The sequence below is a fragment of the Glossina fuscipes genome, unplaced genomic scaffold (assembly GCF_014805625.2).
Source record: "Glossina fuscipes isolate IAEA_lab_2018 unplaced genomic scaffold, Yale_Gfus_2 2, whole genome shotgun sequence".
Classification (NCBI taxonomy): Eukaryota; Metazoa; Arthropoda; class Insecta; order Diptera; family Glossinidae; genus Glossina; species Glossina fuscipes.
Genome location: NW_023998416.1, coordinates 18481607 through 18497463, shown reverse-complemented (window position 1 = coordinate 18497463; position 15857 = coordinate 18481607). Strand labels below are relative to the sequence as shown.

Sequence of the window (15857 nt, the reverse complement as noted above, 5' to 3'; positions counted from 1 at the left end):
AAGTCCTAAGCTAGGCTAATGCTCATTACCTTGAAAAAAAAATTGTCAACTTGAGTCTCTACTCTCTGTGCAGGTATTTATTTTTCATTGCATATCTGCTCGCTCTGACCAAGAACATGGAAGAACTGAGCTCCTCATCGAGTTGACAATATAAGCTTTGTTGTCATCACAGATTTTTAATAAATTTCCTTAGTTCTGAAGTACAGTTTAGGGCTTACTTACCATGTTGCGTTAATGCTATAAAATTTTGAAATAAAAATAAATGACACGACATACTATCCATCAAATCTACTGTTTGTTGGCAACTTAAGTATCAGTATTTATTTTTCTAAAATTTCTATGATAGTCAATAAGATTTCAGATTAGCTAAGTCGCTTACCTAACGAGTCTTTTTCGTATCGTAATAGTTGTCGACAAGTTAATGATATCTTGTATTGAACGCCACCAAATTTCAGTTATATTACATAAATAATTCTTTCTTATCAGTGCTTGTCGCTACCAAGGGAAATCAATAAAATAACCTGAGTGTTATGTAGCATTGATTCTCTGATTTAAGACGCCGGCATCGTAAAATTCCATCGCAAAATAAAAACACACAACACTTCCATTCCTTCTTGAAATCATAAAATTTCCATTACATTAAACTGAGACGTAACAGTTGCCATTGCATGCGTTTTGATTGCACAATCAAGCGGGTAACTATCAAAACAATTGATCACCTTACACTTTCTCTCATTGCAGGAATGTTAAACAAAGACTACGTGACGTTTGCTACAAGAAGGCGATAATCTGATAATCTGATAATGAATTCTCTGTTAAATGTTGATAAACTTAAGTTTAATGCTATTCTGGCTTGCAAATGCTATAAAATTTAACTACGATTAAATAGGATTTCGCAGTTTGCGTAGTCGACCGTTCTACTCAGACTTCATAACTGATAACCTAAGCTCTTTATAGATGTTTGCTTACTACAAGAATATTACTGGCAGCATTGCTTTATAATGTCATTAAACTTTTGCAGCATTAAAATCATAATTGAATTGTCTTCTTGTTAATTTACGAAAATTCGTGAAAAGGCAGGTGAAAGCAAAGACGTTGATTATTTCTTAAGACGTCAAACAACATAATTACTGATGAGTTGCTCTTCTCTTTCTGTTTTCTTCCTTTTCTTTTTCGTAGTCACCAAGTGAATTAAAAGGAATATAGTTTTATATAAATTTTTTTTATTTAGGAGAAGGATATCAAACCCATTACTAAGGTTAATTTTGATATTGCATTAGTAACCTATCAAAAAATATATTAAAAAATCTTTTCAATTATCTGCAGACGTTCTTTGCGCTCTAGAGTCACTCAGTTAATGTCAACAAATAGGAGAAGAATTATATTTGCCAAGTTTAGGTCGCAAAGAAATTTCTGCGAGAGATAGGAGTGAATGCAAGGTCTCAACGAGCTTTTGAAATTTGAGGTGTAGTATAGCATAGCAAAGATAGAAGCGCTACATTGCAAATACGGTTTGGACTTGGAGCCCAATTTCGACGTTGACAAACACATTGAAAAAGTCTCTTACTTGAGAAAGATTCCTTTGGCGATACATTAGAATGTCTACATTGAATGTCTACTTTTTTGCTTACTTGCTTACTTAGTCTTCCTCTTGTCTTTACAAAACATATCATGTAACAAACAATCACGTCTAAAGAACAAGTTTTTCTAATTGAATTAATTTCCTCGAGTTTGTTGTATAAAAACCTTCTTCCTTTTTTTTTTTCTCACTTTTTCATTTCAGATACGAGAGATAAAAGATATAGCGTATACAATAAATAATACGGTCGGAATAAAGGTGCTGTAAACAATCACCAAAGTTAAATGAGAAAACAAATGATATATACACGAAACCATATCAAATATTGTTTCAAGGAGATCAAAGAATCGTTATATATATAAATATACATAATATATATATATATATATATACAGGCATATATATTTATATAAAGAAGCAAGCATTGTTCTAAGCAGTGTATTGTGCATGTGTAAGTTGAAAAGAAAAACTAAGAGAGAGAGAGAGAAAGCATACAAATTTTTATGTAGAATATAGATGGCGCACAATTTAAGACCACAGAAATTGACTAAAAAAATTTTCTTTAAAGGATTTCCCAAAAAGATCTAAAAACCGTTAAACGAAATAAAAGAAGCCGTCGTGGATACCCACGGTGATACACATAAAGAGTCAGCGCCACTGCCAACGTGTTCAAATCAAACGCCGCCCTATCAGAGGCTTACTAAAGCTCTGCAATGCGATCCAAGATGTGGACACGAGGTAAGTTTCAATAAAATCTTTTTTTTTTTTAAATTAACACAAATCTCTTGGATTTTTTGTTTTTCTTAGCTCTCTTTACAAGTTAAACATTTTATATATATATTATATACATTGTAGCGTAATTTATAATATTTATGTTAGGGTTCAAGGTTCTTGAACTTCACTTTGCGGATAATCGGTCATTTTTTTCGCATATTTTCTATTTTTCTCGTTTTGCACCTCTTCCACAATTCCGTTCTTTGCAATTGAGTCATTAGCCCCATTGTGTGTAGCGTTGCAAAAAAGAGCCTTTCTGTCTGCGTATATATACAATGTTTGCTTTTATGTCAATTTAATTCAATTACCTTTCTCTGGCTAACACAATATCGAACATATAATATATAACATGTCTGATATTACCTTTCGCTTTGTTCGACACTTACATAAGCTATGCGCTTGACTGTGTTTACTTTCTCACAAATTGGTTTTTTGTGTTGAAAAACATTTCTACTACAATGATATAAATATTTTTGCCATCACAAGCTTGTATTGTCTGCCATTTCATTGTTCTCGTGAAAATATTCTCTACCTCTTTATGACCGTACTATCATACATAGTTTATTATTTCAAATAAGTGCACACAGTGCAAAAAGTTTCCGAAATTAAACATGAATTAATATATTGAATGCAATAGTGTTCGTGAATTTTTTAATCAGAGGATTTTTCTTATTCGTATCACATGGTGACGGTCAGAAAGAAGTGGGCGGTAGAGAAATAGAATGGGGGATGGCCGCATTCCAGTGGGCGTGTTCCCAACCAACCGGTAAGAGTTAATGTCTTTGCCAACTGAGCACTCGCTATAGGCTACGAACACAGTAAAACTCTACTCTGCGCGATTCTGGCCTACTCGACTATTCATGCCTTCCTCTGACAGGCATCAAAGGCTTTCAGCAGAAGAGTAATTTTCGAAAGTTGGTCGAACTCATGAATGGTGAATAAATGGTGAATAATGGTAAGTATTTCTCCTAAAAGAAGAAAAAACAAAAGCAACAAGTGCCGTATTCACGCTCACAATTGAGTTTTCCATTGCAGAATAGTGGAAGATATTAAGGTTTTTAGGCATCAGCCGCACGAGCACCATCCTCCTAATTTTAGTGATATATTTGTCGCTAGCAATCACCGAAACTCAAGAAATTCTCGGTCTGTTTTGTGTGCTTAACAAAACCCCTTTTTTTTGGCATACGGGATTCGCTGCGAGCCACCAAGGTTTGCAAAGATTTCGCACCAAAAGTGTTATGTTTTCAATTCAATTCTGTTTATTTGCAATTCATCTCCCATTAGCATTCCTCCTAAATGAATCATGTAATTATAGTTGTGTTATCTTATGATACCATAGTACATAGTTATACTATTAGATATATTAACTACAATAATATTATTTTACATAAGAAACTTGAATTATTACTTAAAACTATATTTAAAGGAGGCAAACAACTTAAGATCTTTAACAAATTATTTGAGTGTAACACTAACAGCAAAAAGGGTTCAAACCGGCCGAACTTGACGGCGCATAATCTGACATCACACACACGCTAGATGACTTCAATAGATGACTATTTTAGTTTATGGGATTGTGTAGGCATGACATCGGCAATGCTCGAGCATTGCAGCGAACATTTTTTATGGTATGCATTGAATTAGACTACAAACGTCTCATTCATATTTTTCCATAGGATTCTAATTCACAAAGTCTTATAGAAGCGAAAGCTTGTTGAGAGACGGATAGCGGCAATCGTTTAACAAGGCTATTGAAAATACAATACAATCGTTGCTTAACTTTGTTAAAAAACTGATGCTTTGAGTATCAACAACTTTCTCAAGCAAAGACTACAAGCTATTAATAGTAATTTCCTTTTACGTAGTGGTAGTGAAACATGCACAGCTCTTACGATAAATTCCTTAACGCAAATGGCAAGGATTCATTTTGTTTCAAGCATATTTGTCCGTCCATCTATCGCAAAAATGAACATCGTCTACAAATTTGCAAAGTAATATGAAAATACCCCAAACGGATCAAAGACCCGCAGGCCTATGCGAACACGAACGAATTGTAAACAAGTCAGCTTTCCCTGTTTTTTGCTTCTTATGAAAAATGTTTGAAAGATTCGCTCACGATTGAATACAATTTTCTTTGCTTGTCTTACTTGTTGCACATGTTGAAGGCTCTTCAAAACAAATAAATTTGATGATAGCTTGGAAATGATTGTAGGTCCCGTCGTTTCGCTGCTGCATCACCACTGCAAAGATACGTTTTCCCATTCATTACGCTGCACTAATTAGCTTTTAAAGCCAAAGAATCCTTCCTTGAGCTTTTGTTAAGAATAAAGTGTATATTAAAGCACGTTGTGGTATCTGATGTAAACATTCTCTCGTTCGCAAAAATAAAATTATTTCTTACAAATTCACAAAGCAATTTAAAAATGATTCCAACGAGCCAAAGGACATGACAATAACGACCACACGTCTATGCAACGAAGCCTGTGAACACCTTCGCTTTCCGTTTTTTTTTTTTTTTTTTGCTTGTTGTGTTACTTACAAAGTAAAACACATACACAACATGAATCTGCACTGTTTTATTCTGAGAAAAGAAAAAATCATCCGCACTCATTCAACGTTATAGAGTATGACAAGGGTGATGGACATCAAAAATTCGGTCACGACCGAATATAATTTTTTTATTTGTTATAATTTGGTTTCTTAGAAAGCTGATTAGTTTTCATGCAGACTCATTTTGTCAACTATGGGATATTCGTAACAATAAAAAATGAAATGAAATTCTTGTCGTGATATCTTATGCGGCACATTCTTTACATCTTTTTTTTTTTTCCATTTTGCACACTGTATATACTAAATGTACAGTGCTGTTTGACTATTCTTACCGGTAGTGCACTAAATATACCAATATATTTGACGATGATGAACACATACATCCAATTGCATATATCAAAATTATATATCATCGTTATCTGGAATACACATAATCTGTATTATACACATAAGTCCAGGGATTAAATTTTCTTTTTTTTTTTTTGTTTGTTTTTCTTTCTAAATAATTAATTAATTAATTAATTAATTAATTGTGTAATGAATGACATAATAATTATTTCTTTCCATAGATGCACTATTGCGAATGCAAAAAGCAGCAGCTAGAAAAACAAGTAGCGTGCTTTTTAAACAAATGAAAGTGACAAGTAGCACTTAATCACCGCAATTGCCTTATTATTCTTAACGTAACATTTTAAGATGTGCTATTAATTATAAACTGTCTCTTTTCTTGAGTTGCAGATGAATTTCTTAATTCTAATGAGATTGAATAAATACACAGTTTTCTTCAAGTGATTCTAGAAAAAAGTAGAAAAGTGTTGCAACAGAATTTAATACTTTTGCCAGTAGTTTCCAGAAATTGTTCCAAAATATAGCCGTCTAGATCGCTGGAAACACTGCACTCATTCTGTTAAACCACTGTTAACCAGGAATATGATTCTTTGACACGTATCTCTTCACGTATCATCTAAATTGGCCGTAATACAGATATTACTGCAGAACACTCTAATCCTTATAACTGATCGAATAGTCCAGCTTTTAACATTTGACAGAGAAAGTCTCTTTAAGCCTTACAACTGATCATCTAATACCGCAAATGTCTCTAAAAACCTTCATAAGAGACGAAATATCGGTTTTGAAATACCTCTTCTGCTTCTTCTTCTTTTCCATTACAATACTATCGCATATGTTTTTTTTTGACCGCACTATTATGGTGGAGTTTTCGTCACTGGACAACTATATTGTTACTGAGGTTCACTTGCCACAATCATTGTTCTTGCCCGATAAGAGAATTATATTGTACCGACGTTGTTTTACGATCTTACACATTCGCGTTCTAAATCGTTTGCTATTCGCAATAATGTTCAATAAAAAAATGTAGAGTCAGAATAAAATAGTAAAGCAAATAAACCAAAATAAAGATCGGATGTGCAAGCCGAATAATGAATTCACATCACCCACTTGAATATCCAGAGTTTAGGGAACATTATCGACGAATTCGGTCACAAAAAATATGGTACTCGTATGTTTATGAAACAAGACTTTTGTCTCGTCATCTCGACACCTTATGCAAACACTTTATGCAAACTTTTCTAGAGTTTTGATAATAATCTCTCCAATGATTGACTCTTCCTAACAACATTCTCTGTTGATATAGAAGTACACGCAATATTAAGAACATCAAGGATATAATTTTATTTAGCAAAACAGATGTGATGACAAAGTGAGTAATTATGCAATACGTATACCACTATACGTAGTATTTAACTTTTGTCCATAGAGTAAGATTACATACTAACATAACAAACGATCACATTGCATTGGTCACTGATTGTCTGTAATTTAAGTCAATATGTAAATTTGCAGGTACGCTTCTAACATTATATGTGCTTTTGTTACTCAATTAAATTTTTTGCTAATTTTAGCAAAATTTTTTCTGTCCCACAGGAGAAAGACTCATTTAGTTTTTCTATAAATGATGAAATTCTGGCATTACTGTCAGTCTCTTGGCAATTAATGATTAACTTGTTTGTTTAATTTCGGTTTGCTTAATTTCCGCGTTCTCCTCCGAGTTACAAATGTAACATTAGTGTGAAAATTGATCAACAATAAAATCATATCTTAACAAATGTACTCCATTGAGAAATACGCATGATCCGCACATTATCTTATAGTAAAATGAAACTCTAGGTGATGCGGAAATTGATTCGACTTACATAAATTTTTGTATCCGTTACTAGCCTACACTTGCATGAAACAATCTCCGACAGGTTATAATTAATGTATCCCAACACATTTAATTGCACGAGTTGTATTGAAAAAAAAAAACGGACTTTTCAAATATCGGAGGATACGTACAGTGGTTTTTTTATATGCACCAAACAATAAATTGGTCATTAAATCATATTTTTACATAATTTTTAAGACGTAATGTGGGAAACATGCGCAATAGCACTTTATAAGCGCAACACTTTAAGCGCAGTCCTATGCTTAGCACGAGGTTTTGATGATTCTTTGACACTTAAGCTTAAAAATTCTACACAAGGACGAGGATGTCTTTATATATTTTATGTTTGTTTTTAATGATATAATAAAGCAATTATGTATATCTCCTCTTCTTTTCGGGATAATGGCGATTTTGTTATTTCTAGGCGTCGCATATCTATTTCTTCGAAAGCCCGTCAATTTGACATTTAAACTTTCTGAATCGGCTTAACACGCCCATAATGTAGAAGCAACTGAAACCATCTCGGAAGACATCGGCGATCTTTTCAAATATTTGCCCATAACTTCGGTTCAGTAAACATTTTTCCGAGAACCTGCGAACTCGATGATCGTTGAGATTACCTTCACATTCAGTCCGAAAATAGTTCGGATCGGTTCAAAAACATATCTACAATAAACAACAGAATAAAGAACCGTGGAAACAGAAGGAAATATGGAGTGGGTAAGTAGTAAGTGTTTTGGTTTTGCCGGCTGAACGCTCACTACAGCTATGGTCTATCGACACCGACCAGGCAGCCGCAATTTTATTGCTCCCCCTGTTTACAGCTGTCAGATTGACGTTCTTATTGTTTGCCTTATATGGTTTGGAATGTGATCTTTCCTTCGCAAGGAATTAGACTGAAATTCATCGGTCTACATATCGTTGGGAGATAAAGTGAATCTCTATGTGCAATGTTCTTGTTTAGACCAACAAACAGTGACGCTTGTTCCCCTGTGTTACGAGAAATAATATACGCTTATTGGAGCCTGCCTAACGATCTGTTAATATGTTGACGGGCAGTACAAATTTCAGTGATATCCAAAAATTGTCAATCAATTCATTTCAAAATTAGCTGTGATAGTCGAAACCTGATTAGAAATATATGGTAAGGGCAGCTATAATACAGTTGCATATATACAGTGAATGCCATAACATCTATGATAATGCCGATGGAATTTTACAGCTAATTGCCATTAATATGTTAAGGTTACACAAAATTCAATGAAACATAATTCGCATGAAAATTGACAAGCGGTAGAATTCAATCACTCAACATTCATCAATATGTTAATAAAAAATTCATATCTCGCAATCCGTAACTTTAGCTGTCAATGCTTGTGGGTTTTTTTTTTCTCTACTGTCACGTAGTCACAAAATTTGTATCTTTTTTTTTAGTCCATATAGTATTAGGCTTTGTATTCGGCAGAAGATATCTCTGTAATTGAATTTACTTAATTAATGAAATGAAAGTGGCCATAAATATGTTCACAGATTTTTCGGATTTTAAAGTTATTTCGTGCATAACCATCGGGGGAGAGTGGGTTGTTATTTATTTATACTCACTCACGCTTCTAGATTTATCATGACATCGCTATATTAAGACAAAACATTCCTCGAACACATTTTCTGTTTTCCTTTGCCACTTTCCATCAGCCTGAGTAGATTTTGATGAATCGGGTTTTTCCCGATTATTCTGAATATTGTTTCAGCTTACTTCACTTTATCTTTCTACTTCCGACAGTTTGGTAGGATCATACTTTAATTACTATTGGCCGCAGCTGTAGTGACTGTCTATCGCGCTCGCACCTATTCATTTCCCCTAGTCATACATATAGATCAGTGTAACCAGTGTGAGAGAAGAAAACACAATAATTTTCTGATGTACGTGAATGAATTGTTAAAAATTGTATGTCAATGAATAACACTGATAACTCGTTCTTGTTGGCGGACATTTAGGAGACATATGTAATTTCTTTCCTTTTGCCTTAAACGGTTTAATTTAAAGCTCTAGTAATTCAATATGTCTTATAAGTTTCAAGCCAAACGAAATTAAACAATGAATTATTATTTTATTACTTTGCCTGCAGCATCGAAATCACAATCAGATAAATCTTGATAGATGGTCATCGCTGAGTCCATTTAATCATCAGCGTTCATTGTCGCTTCTTACTACACCACTTTGATTGAACTAATAAATCAGGTTAAAGCGAGCAACGGAACCAATAGAAGGAGATAATTGAAAATTGTCAACAGATAGATGACGAAATACACGTACCAGCACTTGAACGAAACTTGAGCCATTTGTTGTGGTCTATATAAATCAGATAGTTTATGTAATAACAAAATGACAGTAGAAAAGCAAATACATTTGGTAAATATCTGCAGAAAGCACTTACATTCATGTTTACATGTGCTTAGAATCTATACACAAGCACGACGCAAGCTTTACATACATTGTATATATTTACACATATATTGTTAAGTGACTATTGCAGCTTACCTTGACTAGAGTCATGCACAGAACGTTTAAAGAAAAAATGATTTCAGTTGCATCGAATTTTCTGTTCGTTTCTCTTAGTCTAGTTAAATAAAATGTTTGTAATCTCTAGCTGGAATTATCCATCAAAGGATATGAGATTAGTTTGATTAATGTTGACGTTATCACTCTTACTTTGATCTACTTATGTCCCTCTGTCCGTCTCTTACTCGAATTGTCGCGATCACGAAAATTGGTAAAAACAGTTCGTAGGTAGGTTTTAAGCCAATGCCCACAAATCAAGTAAGAAAATAGGCACGACTGATTCATATGAATACACGAATGATCGCATAACATAATAAAATTTGTGCAAAAGTGACCGATTGACGTTATAACAGACAAACAACTTCCAAAAAATGATGCAGTTCTTTGACTCGCAGTGATGCGTATTCAGGATATGGCGACGACTTTAATTTTCTTGGATACACGTTCCTACATATGAAGTACTTTAGACATATTTAAATTCATTCTTCAATAAATTAAGGAAATTTTGATGAAATGATTCAAATAGTTTCAATTAAGTATTAGAAACTTGATTATCGATAAGAGGATAAAATATGAATTAAATTTGTGGCTACACAAATTGTATTTAAAATGTAATTAGTTTTGAGTAAATTTACAAACGAAACATATGAACTTGTTTAATTTCGGTAAAAAAAGAGAAATGCATTAAGAGGCATAATAATTTGATGTTTAAAATTGTTTCAGGTTACCATTGGCCGACGCATAGGACTCTACAAATTTTGTGGCGACATAGGACGCGGCAATTTTTCAAAAGTGAAATTGGCCGTGCACCAGCTAACGCGAGGTAAAAAAACCTTTGCTTATTAATTTTTGTTATTGCAACGTAGTGGAAGTTGTTTTATGAATTTGCTTCTTTTTTTTTTTTTTTTTTTTTTGAACCACAATTACACGCATAGACAAAGTAGCCATCAAAGTAGTTGACCGCGCTGGTTTGGATGCCAAAGCATTGCGTATGCTTTCAAGTGAAATAGCTACACTCGAATGTGTTCATCATCCTAACATTTTAAGGTATGCTCATCATCAATGTCATTCACTTGATGGCAATGTGTCCTATGCCCTATTACTTCGCTTATTGCATTAATGTCTTATGGTTTTTGGCTTTTTATTAAGGCTTTTTGAAGTTATCGAAACATTGGGTCGCGTATACTTGGTTACCGAATGGATACGTGGCGGTGAATTGTACAATCATATTACCCAAGGTGGGCCCTTACGAGAAATACATGCATCGCCCTTATTTAAACAATTGTTGTTGGCTGTGAAGCATATGGTTAGTATAAAAATGTTCATATGCCATCTCCACAGGTATTGTCTTTCATAAGCATTATTATCTGTAATTATACGTAACACAGTTACTGCCCTATTAAACACTATTCTTGTATGCATGAATATAAGCGTTTATTGTTTCTTTATACTTATTATTTTCCCTTTTTACTGATGTGTTCGGTAAATAGCACAGTTTAGGCTTTGTTCACCGTGACATAAAAGCGGAAAATGTATTATTATTGTCAGAAGACCGCTTGAAATTGGCTGATTTCGGTTTCAGCACACAATTAATAAACGGTGAGTACAAAATAATGGACCTATAAACTATCTAAACATAATATATTTTTGTCTCAGACAAATCAGGCAGGATGTGCATGAGTTTTTCTCAAATAGATATCACAAAACCCTTTACCAAGACTACACGAGATATGCCCTTGCAAGATGGAAACATATTACCTTTGACTTGAGTGTATACTAGTGTAGATGGATTTAGCCATATGTGACAGTGAACGTTTGAAATTGAGAAAGTTTCCTTAGCAAAAATTTGGTCGTAATTCAACCAAATATGTAGCCAAAGCAATTTTTACAAATGAAAAAATTTAAGATTCCATCCAATTCAGATGCAGCAATTTTGAGTTTTCCAAATTTTCTTATCGGAAATATAAAGACACTTTTTATACCCTTACCGAGAGAGAAGGGATGCATTCATTTTGTCAAAACGTTTACAACGCCCAGAAAGAAGCTTCAGAGCCACCATAAGGTATATACATTTTTTATCAGCATCAAATTCTGCATCGATGTAAGCATGTCCATCGAATGTTCGAATGTCGGTTACAAATTTTATCCTGACCGCAAAAATGAAGTTATCGACTTCAAATTTGGTAGAAACAAAGCACGCTTTAGCATTGAAGATGGACCAAATCGTAGTACCGCGTTGTAGTACCTTTACAAAAATCGTGAAGGGGGACATTCCCTGAGGGATTGGCTAAATTGAAGAAAAAAAAAATAAATAAATAAATAAATCAGTTTTAGTTTTTACCACACCTCTACAAAAGCACGTAAATAAAGTAATTTTCCAATCCATTCGTTCTGCAAGCAATTTATCTAAAAGTACACTTTCACTTGAGACAGTCAGTTTTCGACCACTGATTCGAAATGGTTTTAAGTTTTATTATTCCTTTACCTATTTCTCAGTATAGCTTCCATTAGATACCTTCGTGCACTAATCTTTTGAAGCTATTTCAGAACAAGTTGTTTTCAAAAATCAATGCTTTATAGGGCGAAAAATCAACAAATTCATTACCTAAATTATTATCTCCTTAAGGCCCCGAATTATAAGTATCGCAAAAATGATCAAAGCCCTTTTCGCAGGGACAGCAAATTATTGCTCTAGGCCAGTGTTAATCATCATGAAAAATATCTATTGAATTCAGCACAAAGTGTAGCACGTTCCAGTTCAAAAGTACCAAAGTTGCTTGGACTGCGGTACACTGAGCGTCGTCGTGGCGACAAACTAACTAACAAAGTTCTTTCCGTTAAACAAACGGCTGTCTTTTAATGTCATTCACATTCTTAAGTTATTGATTATTATTGGAAGCATTTAGTACGCCCAACGGCAAACGGCAGCGCGTTAAATAATCCGATTGATCGTCGCTATCCATTTGTAATGCTATACGTATTTGCACCTTGAACGTCTTCATTAGTTGTCATCCGTCACGATTCAACAGCAGGAAAAGTAACGCGTTTCGGACGGAAGCTGAAGATTATGTTGTGTACATTTCAACAAAAACCTAATGATGATGGTTTAACCTAAGCATAATTAATGCGGGTTATGGTCTCTTTGTAAATTACAAAATCATTACAAACAACCATACAGAGAATAAGAGATGAAGGGAGTAGGAGTGCTCTCCGCTTTATATAAATTGAATCAACTCCGGTATGACTATCGGGAATTTGTGGTTCTGCCGCAAAAGTAATTTGCTGAGCTAATAAGTTTTTAGTTTTTTTTTCTATATTTGCTTTCTTACGAAATCAGAGCCGAATCTTTTCAATCCCGTAATAAATGTAAAGCTCTTTAACTATTTCCTTGCAGGCAGATCAAATTTGACATCCGACTGATTTCGACATAATACTTTTTTAATCGATAATTCTTGTCCTTCCTGTACGTGGTTCCTTACGAGTCGTAAAAGATATAAATTGCTTTAGCTGAAATGTTTCCGGGCGAATAAGGTCTCACTTACGTGAAGAGGCGTCACAACTCATTATATTTTAATAATGTCGAAAATTGCTTTAAATAACCTAGTTCTTGCCACCAGTGATATATCGAGAATATCAAAAGAAGATGATCGTTTTATTTTATTATTAAATATTACCGAACTCTGGATATTCCTGTGCGGGTCGCGAAAAATATGTTCATCACATTTTATGATTAAACTGTTCTGCGCAATGTACTGATTAAACTTTTTCTCCCTACAGTTAGTATTCGTTCATTCGTTCAAAAATGATGATGACCTTGGCCTGTTATTCTTAAATAGCACTGACAATTATTATGGTTATATTCTTTCCACGGAAAATGAAATGAAGCAGTATTTTTATGTTCGGTGGTATATTAACATCTTCGAACAAAATACAAAGCTTCTCTTGTCAGTCGAGCTTCCAGCTTTACCTCGGAAAACCTTATTGTAAACATTTTCACATTAGCAAATAAACACATAAAACAATAAATTTTTATTGCGTAAAATGCTACTCCGAGTACAAGAAATAAATAATAGTAATAAATGTTTAGGAACAATGAAAATTTTTCTGTAGTCTATTTTCAAATTATTGCTATTTGTTTGAAGGTAATCTACATAGTTCTTAATTTCAGTTTTTCATCAGTAAAGTGAAATAATCGGAGCACAGAAATATTATTAATTAAGTTCACTTTAGTAATGCGGCAACTATATCTCCGTCATTTTAAGCCTCGAGTTTCCTTAGGGTTCAATGGTATGAATATTTAGGTTTGCGTTCAAAATGATTATAAATAGCTAAAACGCCCAAAGACACTACTTTTTATTGGTAACTTATCTGGACAATGTCTATAATTATCATAATAAAAATCAAGTTTAATAAACTTTTACAATTGTGATAAGTTTTACGCGCTGCTAATCGCAGAGCAAATGAAATGAAAAATTTGTGGAAAAAGTTTTTATTTCTCAATATCAATACCTACTAGCTCGATATCCCTTTAAAAGCTAGCTAAGGTTGCCGGCTTTTATTGAACACTCCAACGCACTTGAGTTTTTAGTGGAGATCCCCCGCTTGCTTGGCCAATCAGGCGGGTAGTAGGTGTATAAAATCCGCCTGAGTGGCCGGGTAGGCAAGAGTCTCGACTAGCAACTCAATGGTCGTGGGTTCAAACCTCAAGTGCGGTAGAGTTTTTAATAAAGCCGAAACCCTTAGATACTAGTGCTTTAAGACTTTAGTCTTAGAATGTATTCTCTGGCTAAAATTACAATAAAATTAATAATAACAATAATAGGTGTATAAAAATATATAGGAAATATATCAATTATACAATATTTTTGAAGTAAAAAGTTATGGTACAAATATGTAAACGAGAAAGACTCATGTAAATCTTTACCTTAATTAAATAATCTTTTACCCGATTCAGGTGCAAATCAGAAATTAGACACATTTTGCGGTTCACCGCCTTATGCAGCGCCAGAGTTATTCTCCGATGATCATTATATAGGAGCACCGGTGGACGTATGGGCCTTAGGCATTTTACTCTATTTCATGGTGGTCGGTAATATGCCCTTTAGAGCACCCACCATACCAGGATTGAAGGCTGCCATTTTAAAAGGAGATTACCTTTTGCCCGGCCAATTAAGTCTGCCATGCATAAGACTAATACGTAAGTGAAAGATTACACATAACAAAATTGCTTGTCGATGAGTAAATCTTCGAACGAAATTTACTTCGTACCAATCATTTTCATATAAATTCCTAATATATTCTTCATTTTGTTTTCTTTTATTGTCCGATGCAACATGTAGAACGCATTTTAATTCATATACCAGTCCGCAGACCCACCATTGATGACATGCTTAATAGTCAATTTATTACGCAACCTAAACTGAGTGCGGAATTGATGCAACACGAAATTAATTTACGCACAAAACCTGTTAAACGATCCGCTTTTTGGGTTCGTTCCAAGTCGCGTCGGCTTCGTAAACAATATTCGTTGCGTGATCGTTACATGGAGGTCATAAATAAACCGCCAATTAACATGAATACAAAACGTAACGATGGCTTTTTTGTTGATAATTTCTTGCAACCTATTGAATTGTCCAAAGAAATGCCTACCGATCCTAACAAAGACACATCACGTAACGAAACGCCAAAGCGTAACTTTCTATGCGGTACTTTAAAGAAGAAAGTAGGGCCAATGGAAACGGAAAAGGAAAAACAAATATGCAATGGCTCGTTAAATGGCAAGAATCAGTGGAATGCAGTTATAGCAGCGGATTGTCCACTTTTCAAAAATTACGATACGGAAACAGGAAATTTTATAATGTTACCAACCGATGGCAATGACGATCAAAGTATACTTTCACCTTTGGAAAAGGAAGCACGTCAAATACTCCAAGAGTTGGGTATAACGAGTGATATGCTAAAGTCAGCTTCCACAAACGCTCCACGCAGTGATATAATTGGAGCGTATCGTATTGTTATCAATCGTCTACAAAAGCAATCTTGGCTGGCTCGTAAACATGTTGAGATGGCTTTACAAGAGATGCCAAAGGCCGATAGAAAAATTGAACGAACCTGCTGCATTCTATAGGTAGCACTGCAATTTCTCTCTCGACAAATTTTTTTCTCTCTCT

At 34.2% G+C, this 15857-nt stretch overlaps 1 protein-coding gene across 1 annotated transcript; it reads left to right on the top strand.

Moving 5' to 3' along the window:
* Positions 1–2170: 2170 nt before the first annotated feature.
* Positions 2171–15851, top strand: LOC119634207 (serine/threonine-protein kinase MARK2). The gene is made up of 7 exons (XM_038028242.1): positions 2171–2317; positions 10411–10510; positions 10623–10734; positions 10837–10993; positions 11178–11286; positions 14642–14884; positions 15027–15851. Exons 3-7 carry the CDS (start codon positions 10679–10681, stop codon positions 15812–15814), a joined length of 1353 nt encoding a protein of 450 aa, XP_037884170.1. The 5' UTR covers positions 2171–2317; positions 10411–10510; positions 10623–10678; the 3' UTR covers positions 15815–15851.
* Positions 15852–15857: the final 6 nt, after the last annotated feature.

Coding starts and splice junctions, on each gene's coding strand:
- LOC119634207 (XM_038028242.1), top strand. CDS start 10,679: ATGCTTTCAAGTGAAATAGCTACACTCGAATGTGTTCATCATCCTAAC. Junction 10,994..11,177: donor TGTTGGCTGTGAAGCATATG/GTTAGTATAAAA, acceptor TTCGGTAAATAG/CACAGTTTAGGCTTTGTTCA. Junction 14,885..15,026: donor GCCATGCATAAGACTAATAC/GTAAGTGAAAGA, acceptor TGCAACATGTAG/AACGCATTTTAATTCATATA.